Source organism: Nicotiana sylvestris, chromosome 5, assembly GCF_000393655.2.
Source record: "Nicotiana sylvestris chromosome 5, ASM39365v2, whole genome shotgun sequence".
In the NCBI taxonomy this organism is placed as follows: domain Eukaryota; kingdom Viridiplantae; phylum Streptophyta; class Magnoliopsida; order Solanales; family Solanaceae; genus Nicotiana; species Nicotiana sylvestris.
This window is the reverse complement of record NC_091061.1, coordinates 85883096-85894692: the sequence shown is the minus strand read 5'-3', so window position 1 is coordinate 85894692 and position 11597 is coordinate 85883096. Positions and strand designations below refer to the sequence as shown.

The 11597-nt window shown below is 37.6% G+C and overlaps 2 protein-coding genes across 2 annotated transcripts; both read right to left on the bottom strand.

Annotated features, from left to right (window-relative positions):
- Nucleotides 1-2151: 2151 nt before the first annotated feature.
- Nucleotides 2152-5884, bottom strand: LOC104226901 (uncharacterized). The gene is made up of 3 exons (XM_070174510.1): nucleotides 4094-5884; nucleotides 3878-4009; nucleotides 2152-3770 (listed from the first exon to the last, which is right to left on the bottom strand). The coding sequence occupies exons 1-3, from the start codon at nucleotides 4122-4124 to the stop codon at nucleotides 3034-3036; spliced, it is 900 nt and encodes a 299-aa protein (XP_070030611.1). The 5' UTR covers nucleotides 4125-5884; the 3' UTR covers nucleotides 2152-3033.
- Nucleotides 5885-5990: 106 nt separating this feature from the next.
- On the bottom strand, nucleotides 5991-10799 carry LOC138868079 (protein VAPYRIN-like). The gene is made up of 2 exons (XM_070174509.1): nucleotides 9749-10799; nucleotides 5991-6519 (listed from the first exon to the last, which is right to left on the bottom strand). The coding sequence occupies exons 1-2, from the start codon at nucleotides 10718-10720 to the stop codon at nucleotides 6079-6081; spliced, it is 1413 nt and encodes a 470-aa protein (XP_070030610.1). The 5' UTR covers nucleotides 10721-10799; the 3' UTR covers nucleotides 5991-6078.
- Between the last annotated feature and the right edge of the window lie 798 nt (nucleotides 10800-11597).

Genomic DNA, 11597 nt, shown 5'->3' with positions numbered 1-11597 from the left:
GCTTCACCGGTTTAAACCTGGGGTCGACACACAGTCGATGGGAGGTTATTTTCGGTAGGATACATGTCATGTCTAAGTGGGACCATGCGAAACAGTCGATATTATCGATAAGAAATTGAATAAAAAATTTCCTGTGTCCAGGGGTTAATCCGGTTCCCATGTATACCTCACGATCGGGGAGGTGCTCGATCAAAACAGCTTGCTCCAGATCTTCGATTGTTGATTCCGTTGCATCCGACTCTTCGGGGGAAACAAAGTTTGAGGAGCGAGGAAATATTCTTCGTCATCCTCGGGGGTCTGTATTCTCCCAGACACGTCCGAGGTCGGGAGTACGGGGGTCGACTCCCCCTGATAAACCGCGAACATTTCTTTCGTTGCACGTTGTTCTCTGTATATGTCGTTATGACGTCCTTTGTCGTAAATTTAATCATCTAATGCAGGGTTGATGGTACTGCCCTCATGTTGTGTATCCACGGCCTTCCAAGCAATGCATTATATCTTATGTCTCCATTGATGACTTGAAACTTTGTGTTCTGAACCGTGTCGGACGTGTCGACTAGGGGGGTGATTTCTCCTTTTGTTACTTCGCCGGTCATGTTGAAGCCGTGGAGGACCCGGGAGACGGGTATGATCTGGTCGAGTAACCCGAGATGCTCCACTACTCCTGACCTGATCACGTTAGACAAGCTGTCTGGATCCACGAGCACACATTTAACTCATACGTTGTTTAAAAGGAATGAGATTACCAGCGCGTCGTTGTGTGGTTCTGTCAAGGTCTCGAGATCCTCTTCGCTAAACGCGAGGGTGTCTTCGGCCACGTGGTCTCGGATTGGCCCTTCTATCGCGGCGGATATTTTTGTCCACTTGATCATGGGCCCTTGGAGAATGTCGGCCCCTCCAATAATCATATGAACGACGTGTTGAGGGAGCTCTTTTTGCGCCCAAGCAAGGACAACCATAGCACTTTCTCCCCGGTCTTCCAGGTAGCTGTTTTTACCTCTGTCTGATGAGTTAGGCATTTCAACCTGAAATTTGAAGATCTTGGGAAAGAACAGGTATGAAAGATAACTTGCGTTGTGTGACGAAACCAGCAAGAAAATAATCACTATTATTTTTATCCCCACGGTGGGCGTCAAACTGTTTATTGTGAAAATAGTAATAACAATTAAATTTGTTGATGAGACCCTAAACATACGTGATCTATTTTTATGCTAGTTTATTAAGCAATTGATGTTGATTATATGAGACTTAGAGATGAAATAAAGTTAGGGAGAGAGCTATAACCAAACCGTTGGGTCAGCTATTCAAGGCCTCGAGCCGGTCGAGTTGGGGCCTCGAAGTCGATTCCAGGGCTCGGACTCGGGCTATCGTGGGTGATTGGGGTAGGGCAATTATGAATTAATCAACGAAGCCTCTTATGGCCAATGATAAGCAATAAATGATGAACAAATATGAAGACAGTAAATGAAAGCAATAATATCAAGAGAGTGTATGAGAGAGCAAAGAGAATGTTCTTCTATATTTCTTATGGAGCAGTTGGAACAATAGGGTTTACAAGAATGGTAGGAATTCCCCTTATATAGGAGGGAAATCATAACATAGTACAAAATACATTAACTACTCGGATACGGGGATGGGACAGCTAGATATGATGTCCTGACGCCCTACGTTGGGTTTAGAACAACCCGCTAGGCTCTGTCAGTCATAGCCAAGCGTCTTGGGAACTTCCCTCTTTTCTAATATAGCTGTTGGTCTGCACTGCCCCGAGATCGGGCCCCGATGACCCTTGATAGTGAGCCTCGACCTCGGTCTCGAACCTCGAGAAACATGTTCACGGAGCACCATAATGACGAGGAAATTGGACACCCCAATTTTACTGTACACAATGTCATATATAAAAGGTCCTTATTTTATAACTCATGTTTGATTCAAAAATCCATGAAGTTAACTAAGCATTTCTAAATTGCAAAAAGTCAAAAGGCTAAGACAAAACCCCACGTATTAAAAGAAAGACCTTGGACTTATAAAAAAACAAGGCAAATTATTAAAAGAGTATAACAGAAACTCAAAAGAATTAAGTTAAAACGAAAATTTTATAATACTAAGTATGAACTTAGTCTTAAACTAATTGTCATTTTAGAGCCCCGAAAAGACTTGGGGACATGCTGTTACCAAAAACATAACCCCCAAAATGGGACCAGGGGTAATACCATCACACATTCCACCAAAAAGAAAAAAGAAGGAGTCAAACTTCATAAATAAACTTTCACTGTGGAGCAGGTTCAAAAGAAGAGTTCAAGACGGCATCATCAGCAGCAGAAGGCTCAATTTGTTCTGAAGGAGCTGGGACATCCACCGCACCAGGATCAGCTTCAACGTTCTCGGGAGTATCATCCATGGGAGAAGAGAAACTTTGGCCTTGCTGAGTTTTTTCGATGGTATCTATAATCTTTGCTAACTCAGCATCCAAGTTAAAACCTTCTTGGCTAACCTCCATAAGGGTATCATGGCGCGTGTTCAATATGGCCCAACTTACTTCAACAACAGCTTTGTCCTCAAGAGCCTCGTAGTCTCTTTCCCAATGATTGATCAATTTCACTCTTGAGTTCCTCCCTCTCAATCAAAGCAGCATCGTAAGAAGATTGTACAGGGGCAAGGGAACTCTCCAAAAACTTGACCTTATTACAAGACACACGGAGATCTTCTTGGGTCTGGGTGAGTGTTTGAACAAGCTCACCTGCATAAACCTCTTTCTCATTCAACAAGGCCTTCAGACATTTGATCTCTTCGGTGTCTTTGGAGAGTTGTTCAGAAAAAGATGACTCGAGGAGGATTTTATCCTTGCCTGTCTGGTTTGAAGAAGCTTTCACAACTGCTAACTCCGATGCCATGACCCTCAGCTGCTGCTCTAAGGTACGTTTGTTTTCTTCTAAAAATTCCATCTCAAGATGGAGACTTCATACTGCTCTTTCCAATTATCTGCCTCAATTTGGTAATCATGCATCAATTGCTCTATATGGAAAACCCTTTTCATCATCTATGTACCGATGAGATTGATCTACATATAAAAAGGGGGGTAAGAATTTTGGCAGAAGGAAAATGGAATAGAACATTAAAAGACATCAATATCTTCAATGATGATTGCACGATGTCATTCATCCAAGTCAAAGAACTATGATTTTCTAGCTTGGACTTTTCAACTGGACCAATCAAGGGTTTTAACCATACGTCAGCTTGGCCTGACTTCTTCAGAAGATTACCATCAGCAGGAACCTCAATGGTAATTTTCTGCATCACTCTACTTCCACTTGAAGTACCAACTTCAGTTCTAGAAACATTACTAGTGGGGGCTGTAGAAGAAGTTATAATAGCTTGAGGCGAAGAAGAAACAACAGCAATAAAAACAGGCAAAGAGCGTTCCATTAGTACAAATACGGGGAAAGAGGCAAGAGGTACTTCATCAGACACCAAATCAAAACCTTCACTATCAAACCCACGTGAAAAAAGTTGTTCATCAAAGTCACGATCTACCATAGGAGTATCTTCGTCAGAACTCACTAAAGTGGCTTCAGCAGGCTCGGTCATGGGAACAGAACGAGGTGGAGTAACTTCATCATCTGAAATGACCCGCCTTCTAGCCCACGGCCTTTTAACCAAAGAACTTCCATCATGTTCCTCCTCTTCTTTAGAATCCTGGGGTTTGTTAGCTTTCCTTTTCGATGAAGAACTCAAGATTATCTCCAGAGCTCTTGCCAAAGAAAGTCTAGAAGCTTCAATCGATTAAGCACTTACACCGTTAATAGGAAACCCTGATAAAAAGAAGGGTTAAAAATATTCTAATGGAAGAATAGATGAAAATAGAAGGAAAAATTCTTACCGTGGGTCTTAACCTTCCAACCAAACTTATTTGAAAGGTACTTCCAAGATCTAACTTCCATTGGAGCAATGGTCAATAACTTTTCTACCCAACCACGGAAGTTGGAAATCTTTTCAACAGTTCCCATGGTTGCTGCAATAAGAAAAGTTAAACAGTCACGGGAAGTACAAACTCTTTTTAATAAAAAAAAAAGAGAAAGTTGTAAAGAAAACTTACGTGCGAAATTCCACTTTTGAGGGAATGGCATATTTTATTCACCTACTAGCCCTACAGTGGGAGCAGCAACAATCGGGCGTACCAGCCACGATCTTTATCAACCTCAGGGCTGACTAAAACCCTCTTACTCCTCGCCACCAAAGTAAAAATTCCATGACGGAATAGCTTAGGGGAGTAAAGGTGGATTAGATGAAAAAAGGTGAAGGACAGTTGAGCCAAATTAGTCAAGTATCTTAAACATGCAACAATCCTCCATACAATAGGGCCAATTTGTTCTAAACACACATTGAAAAAATGACAGAACTCGATAACAACAAGGTTAATGGGGGTCTAAAATTTAGTGTAAAGGGATACGTATACACGAAACAAAAGCCAGCATTGAAAGACGTGATCCTTTGATTTGCATTAGGAATTATAATTTGGAAGTCAAATTTCCAATGACAATCTCTACGGACAACAGAGATCAAACCTTCAGTAATCTGAGAAGGGTAAACATCAGCACGATCAAGAGAGGACATAGAAGAAACCTGATTCCTAATCGATTCTCTATCAGTATAAAAAGAAAGTTCAGAGGGATAATATCGTCTACTATGGGTTCACGGACTGGTTCATTAGAGTCCCTATTTCTAGAAGAAGATCTATGTGGAAGAGACCCCCTAGTTCTAGCAGAAGAAGGAGGAGTAGAAGTAGGTAGAGATGAAGAAGAACCTCGAATGGACGTTGATTCTAAACTACTTAACCTACATCATCTCCTGCTCCTAGTTGGAGCAAGAGGAAGTTAATCGATGATAAGAACTTTTTGTGGATCAGGGTTTGAAGAAGACATAGCTATACGAAGAAGAAAGGAAGATTGAATAGCCAAAGATGGAAAACTTTTCTATGAAAGAAAAGACAGGATATATTTATACTCATAAGCAACTATCAAACAAAAAGAGGTAATGATGGGAACGTCATAATGAAAACTGTCACTTCGTGATTGATGCAGCCGTAAAAAAGCCCTAAAAGGCGCTGAGGGGTTGCAGAGCAAATCAAAAGCCTCCACATGTCACGAGCATTAAATAGAAGTGACATGCGAAGCGTCAGTTCTGGAGAAGGTGTAATGGCGGAAAAAATTCCCGCTTTAATGAGATCCACTTCCCAAATATTCAATTGCTGAATAAATGGCAAGTGGGGGGGGGGGCTATTTGTATTGTGGAAAATCAAGTTAGCGTTTGATTTTAATTATGTGCTGACATGTCAAGACACGTGGATTAATGAAAGTATGCCAACTGGCAAAGAGTATTCAAAGAGTTGTGGACCTTGACAGATACGGGCAAGAATACCAAAAAATAAGAAGGGACGGTTACTCGGATCTCTTGGTAACTTGAAGAGACATCGGAAGAATGAACCTAGTTAGCAAAAAGTACAGATACGTATCATCTGTAATTAATGAGCATCAATGACAGAAAACGTTATAGAATCTTCTCAAAACAGTTACGATTGCTAATTATAATGTTACATTAATGCTATTAATTGCTCATTATGGCTCTATTATGAGAGGAAAGAAATGTAGTACTTAAAAATAGCTATAAAAGGAGAGAAATAACATTTGTAAAGGGACACGAATTATTATTGGAATACACTGATTTACTTTGCTTTCTTTTGCTTACTCAGCTACATTTCAATTCAATTCTTCTTTTTTATTATTTCCTTATTTGATTATCAGTAACCCGAGTTCTTCTAAAATTAAGCTTAGACCGAAATTCCTATTTTTTGGTTAAACACTTATTATATTAAATCATGACCTTGAATTTGGGTAAAATATTCTTGAATATAGGACTTTACCTATCTTTTTTTATGAACTTAACCGTTAACTTTCGTATGTATAAGAATCATTTAATTTGCTTGTAACCAAAGATTTGTTTGAAAGAAAGGGACGAAATTTACTTTTTGGTCAACGGCGTGGTACCATTCATAAAAGCAGTACAATCTATCATAGCCAGGAATCAAGATAAGGGAGAGGAGGAATTTGAGGGAATAAGAGAAAGCACAGCACCCTCATCAACAAGCAGCTGCGTTATATCTTCATAACCCAAAAACCTGGCAATAGAAAGAGGAGTATCACCTTTCTTGTTCCTAACATTCACATTGGCTCCTCTGTTTAGCAGTACTTCTACCGTTTGTGCACATCCACCTTCGACGGCCATGTGCAGGGGAGTGTGGCCTTCTGCTTCCTGGCATTCTAAGTCGGCTCTGAATTCAGCGAGTATCATTACTGCATCTTTGTTCCCTTTAATCGCTGCAACATGAAGGGCTGTCAGACCATATTGGTCGCGGAAGTTGGTGCTTGCTCCCTTTTCGAGCAGCGCCTCGAGCAGCTGGAAATCTCCACGTCTTGCTGCATGTAGCACTGCTTCTCCTCTTTCGAGAATTTTAACAACTACCTCCTGCAACATTACTTATATGATCGCTAAATGTTACAGAAAAGGAAAGTATAACTGCAATGAAACCAGACTAGCTCTTTACGCACATGGTAGACAGGGCAACATTACTTATATGATCGCTAGATTACATTTTTGAACCACATTTCAGAAGAACAAAATTCCCGCCACGTCCCCAAGATCATGACGTAAATTCCGGAATAGATTTGTACGAATCAGTACAAATCCGTACTAGGCTGTTATATAACTATCCCAATAAGATTCTTTACTGTAAATGGGAATGTACCTTATTTAGGGTTTCCTCTATTATATAAAGGGGACTTCAATCATTTGTAAGGTTCATCTAATCATTAGCAAAGAATATACTATCCCATTTTTCTCGCTTATTGTTCATCAGAATTGTCCTTTAGCTTTATTGCTCTTGCTTTATTGTTCTTACCTCACTGCTCTTAACCCAGCTCGAGGTCACTGAGCTCGAGGTCGATATTGCTTAAGTAACACTGGTTTGATTCACTCGTTTCTTTCATTTATCGATTATACTTCTTGATTATTAATTGGTATTGAATTAAATTATATATCTTTTAAACCACAAATCAAATTTAATTGTTATTCGTATTTTCGAGGTAAACAACTTGTTAATAAGTAAGGGCTAATTTCTAAAAAAGTGAGATCGACCACTGGTAGGGGTATATCTTTGTACACGTTTCAAGAGTTTCTCTTATAAACATGCTTTCAGTTTTGTTTCTACAAAATTTACAGTGTCTTCAGAAGATATCAATATGGTGAATGTTCTATTTATAGACGCTTGGCCCTTATTATTGTTACTACTTTTCTTATTAAATCCTCCTTGGGATCGAAGAGGTTTGGCACGGATCCCCTACCAGTATATATAGCAAAAACAAAAATTACAAGAAAGTTGAGGTTAAAATAACACCCAACTTTTCGGGTTGTCCAGTTGGTTTGGAGGGTGGTCATCCGTCTGGGATCGAATCTCCCCTTAATGTTTTCTGGGTTGAGCCTGTCGCACAGGGTTTGTCTAGTGCGGTTTACATTTCCTGTATGGCTTGTAGTCTATTACATAGGGGGAGGTTTACCCAGTGCGCACAAAGTGCTCACCACAGAGTGCTCACCCGAAGGGCAAAGAATGTAGCAAAAGTTCTAGCGGATGCGGGTTTCCCCTCCTACCAAAAAAATAACACCCCAACACAAAACAGGAATAACATGCTCATTCCCGTACAGAAGGATTACAGAACTAGGACTAAAGCGAGGGCCAATCTCAATTAAATTAAAGGCAAACTACCTTAAAACCTCTCTGAACAGATTATTTGTTACCGCCTTAAACTATTTGTGGTCATAATTCTCTCCCTTAATTTGGCGTTTTGAGAGTCATTACCCCTTGGACGCTGATGTGGCAAAGGGTGTGGGTGCACTCGCCTGCCACATGAATTTTTCCTGTATATGTAACACTTTTTTTAAAATAAAATATATTTTTACCTTTTTAAGTATGTTACTTCTTTAGATAATTTTTTCCGAATATAATTTATAATAAAACTTGACATTATTTAGTCTAAATTGTTTTATTTGGCTAAAAATAATAAAGTTTTAGTTAATATTTTTTTTGAATTTGACCTGAAAATAAAGATTTATAATTGAAATAAATTGTCAAAGCATCTAAAAAATACATAGTTTGAAACTAATTATTTTGGCTATATTTTTTATATAGCTCTAAATTATGGTACTCTAAATATATATATATATATATAAAGGTAAAAATACGCAGTTGAAATAAATAATCATTGCATCAAAAGAAGAAATAAAAGAGTACACTCTTTTTATAGTTGAAGAAATAAAAATACACAGTTGAAGAAATTGTACACTCTTTTTATTTCTTCTTTTGATGTAATGAATATTTATACTTAATATTATAAGGTTATTTTTGTAAACCGACATTGTACTCATGCTTTTATAATATATATATATATAGCACCATAATTTAGAGCTATATAAAAAATTATAGCCAAAATAATTAATTTCAAACTATATATTTTTTATAAATTTTTAGATACCTTGACTATTTATTTCAATTATATAAATCTTTATTTTCAGGTCAAATTCAAAAAAAATATTAACTAAAACTTTATTATTTTTAGCCAAATAAAAAAATTTAACCTAAATAATGTCAAATTTTTATTATAAATTGTATTCGGAAAAAATTATCTAAAGAAGTAACTTACTTAAAAAGGTAAAATATATTTTATTTTTCAAAAATTGCCACATATACAGAAAAAATTTAAGTGGCATGCGAGTGCACCCACACTCTTTACCACATCAGCGTCCAGGGGGTAATGACTCCAAAAAACCAAATTGAGGGGGTAATTAAAATCACGAATAATTTAAGGCTGTAACTAATAATCCTTGTCAAGTTTAGAAGGGTTTTAAGGTATTTAACAAATGTTGAATCTAATCATGAGACAGATTCTACATTTGTTCAATCCTAGCTTAACCAATGCCTTTCTACATGTACAATTTGGCCTTTATTTACGCCCCTGTTACAATACCATTATTTAAGCATTCGAGAAAAGAAACATGCATTTATTTCACAATGTATATGAACTATGTGAAGTTGGATCGTAATAGAAACAATCCATTATTACCCTAAATAGAGTCCGAGACTCAATGCATTCTTCAATAAATTCGATTACTTTACTCGCTCCATTTCATTTTATGTGATTCATTTTTTTTTAATTTATTCCAATTTTTTTTTTTAAATTTCATAGTTTAAAGAAATATTATATCATGTTTAAGATCACATAGTTTAAATTTCATGCCACATAAATTGGAATAAAAGGGTTTTTTTGTAAAGAAATCTTATATTATGTTTAAGATCACAATTCTTATGAAGTTATTCGTATTGCATTTTTTTCTTAAATTTCTTATCTAGTCAAAAACCGAGATGGCATACTCCCTCCATTTCAGTTTATGTGAATTTATTTAATTTTTTGTCCGTTTAAAAAAGAATTACCTCTTTTTAAATTTGAAAACAATTTAGCTTAAACTTACAATTCTACCTTTGATTAGAAGCTTTTATAACCACACAAATACTCTGAACCTTTTTTTACTTATTTAGAAACTCAAATTCGAGAAGTCTTATTTTTTTGTAAAATTTCGTACCGAATTAAACGTTTACATAAATTGGAACAATCAGAATATAACATAAAGTGGGAGTAGTACTTACATGGCCCTTAGCTCGTGCAATATCAAGAGCCGAACGGCCAAGACGCAATTCAGTAATAGTAGGGTCGGCGCCCATTTCAACAAGCATCTTCACCATTTCACAGTCGCCATTAGCAGCTGCTCTGAACAAAGCCGTTCTACCATCCTTGCTCCTCCCATCCACTTGCGCACCTGCACCTATCAACACCTTCGCACTTTCCAATAACCCTTTACTCGCCGCTAAATGTAACGGCGTTCTTCCCTCCTTATCTCTGCTATCCAAATAACCCTGCTGTCTGTTCACTCTCAGCAGCCTCTCAATCTCTTCTCTCCTATCATTTGCAACGGCAATATGTAACGCCGTCCACCCCTTTGACACCCATTTAACGTCGACGTTTGATTCAGAACACGCGTCCACTTTTAATCCGCCCTCAACCAAGATATTCACAATTTCTTTACTATTATCCAGCTGCTTTGCAACTCGGAGGAGTGACTCCGTTTCCCGAGTTGAAAACTCAGAGAAAACGGATGGCTGCCGTTTGATAATGTTTCTAACGGATTCAGAATCTCCGTTACTAACAGCATGGCGAAGAAGAAAGGGGCCCACGAATACCACCTTGAGTTTTATGTCGTACGTCGTGGAACGATGCCCAATTGAGCTGAACCAGGAGTTAACGAATTCGGAATGATTGGGTTCGAGTACTTGTGGTGCTAGTATTGTTCTAATAAGGAATCTGTCAGAAGGGGAGCGAGGGAAAGTTGAAGGGAGTTGGGATTGTGGTTTGAGAATAACTTGGAATGTGGTTGAAGATAAAGGTGAAATTAGGCCACTGGGTGGATTGACTAGGAACTTATGAGGAGACGAAGTTTGGACTTTGAAGGCTATTGGAGAGGTTGCAATAAGTGATTTGAGGTACACTGTAGCTCGACATTTGCTGCCTAATGCAAAGTCTATTCGTATTTCTGCTTCTGATACTTCTACGAATTTCTCCATGAATCAATCGATTTATTGAAAGGGATATGGTTTCGAGATTCAAAATTGGTTACAAAAGACGTCGGCTTGTATACGTAAATGTTACATGTGATACTTAATAATGGTCCATGTGATTTCGTGGGGACCAGTCTAGAGGTTGAAGAAAAACAACAGGTCGGACAAAGATGTAACACTCTTTTTTTAAAATACAAAATGTAAGCCTCCACTCAATTATCCTTTTGAAAGTACATTCCTCTTTTCGTGGTGATGAGCTATTATCATGTTGCATTTTATCCAAAAGACGCAATGTTGAAATAAGATTAATGCGAGAAAGTTTTATTTTGTGTCTCATACAACTTATACTAGTTGTATGAGACTCCTTTTTGTCTTACAAATTTGTAGAACTCAATTTTATATTTTTGGGTCTATAAAAATCTTGGTCCACAAAACTATGAGATAAAAAAATTGCATCATACAACTAGTGTTGTTGTATGAGACACAAAATAAAATTTTCCTATTACTACTATGAAAAACAAAAACCATTTAGTACTACATTAGTGTGCAGAGATATATTACTTGTTCATAGGTGCAAGGTAGAAGAAGACAGGACTTTTATAGCGAGAGCTACGACCGAAAAGGGAATAGAGAGCAAATAGAAGGTACTAATAGAAAGATAAATAAAGGAAAAGAAAACAGTACAAAAGATGAAACAGTTTGTTTATTAAAGTCTGCCTTCCAGCAACCATAATAAGCATATATGTTTAGATCATCTTCATGATAAGCTATTACAATTTTGTATGTTAAGCCAAAGTGTGCCATATAAATTGAAACAGAAAAAGTTCTACTTAAGTAAACTCTGGCTTAATGAAAATTCAGGTTCCTTAACCCGTTCCCTATT

Excerpts from the sequence above, each read along its gene's own strand:
- LOC104226901 (XM_070174510.1), bottom strand. The coding sequence starts at position 4,124 with ATGCCATTCCCTCAAAAGTGGAATTTCGCAC. Across the intron at positions 4,010-4,093 it reads TCAAAAGTGGAATTTCGCAC|CAACCATGGGAACTGTTGAA; the intron begins GTAAGTTTTCTT and ends TTCTTATTGCAG. Across the intron at positions 3,771-3,877 it reads TTGGAAGGTTAAGACCCACG|CTTCTAGACTTTCTTTGGCA; the intron begins GTAAGAATTTTT and ends AATCGATTGAAG.
- LOC138868079 (XM_070174509.1), bottom strand. The coding sequence starts at position 10,720 with ATGGAGAAATTCGTAGAAGTATCAGAAGCAGAAATACGAATAGACTTT. Across the intron at positions 6,520-9,748 it reads TTGCACGAGCTAAGGGCCAT|GAGGTAGTTGTTAAAATTCT; the intron begins GTAAGTACTACT and ends GTAATGTTGCAG.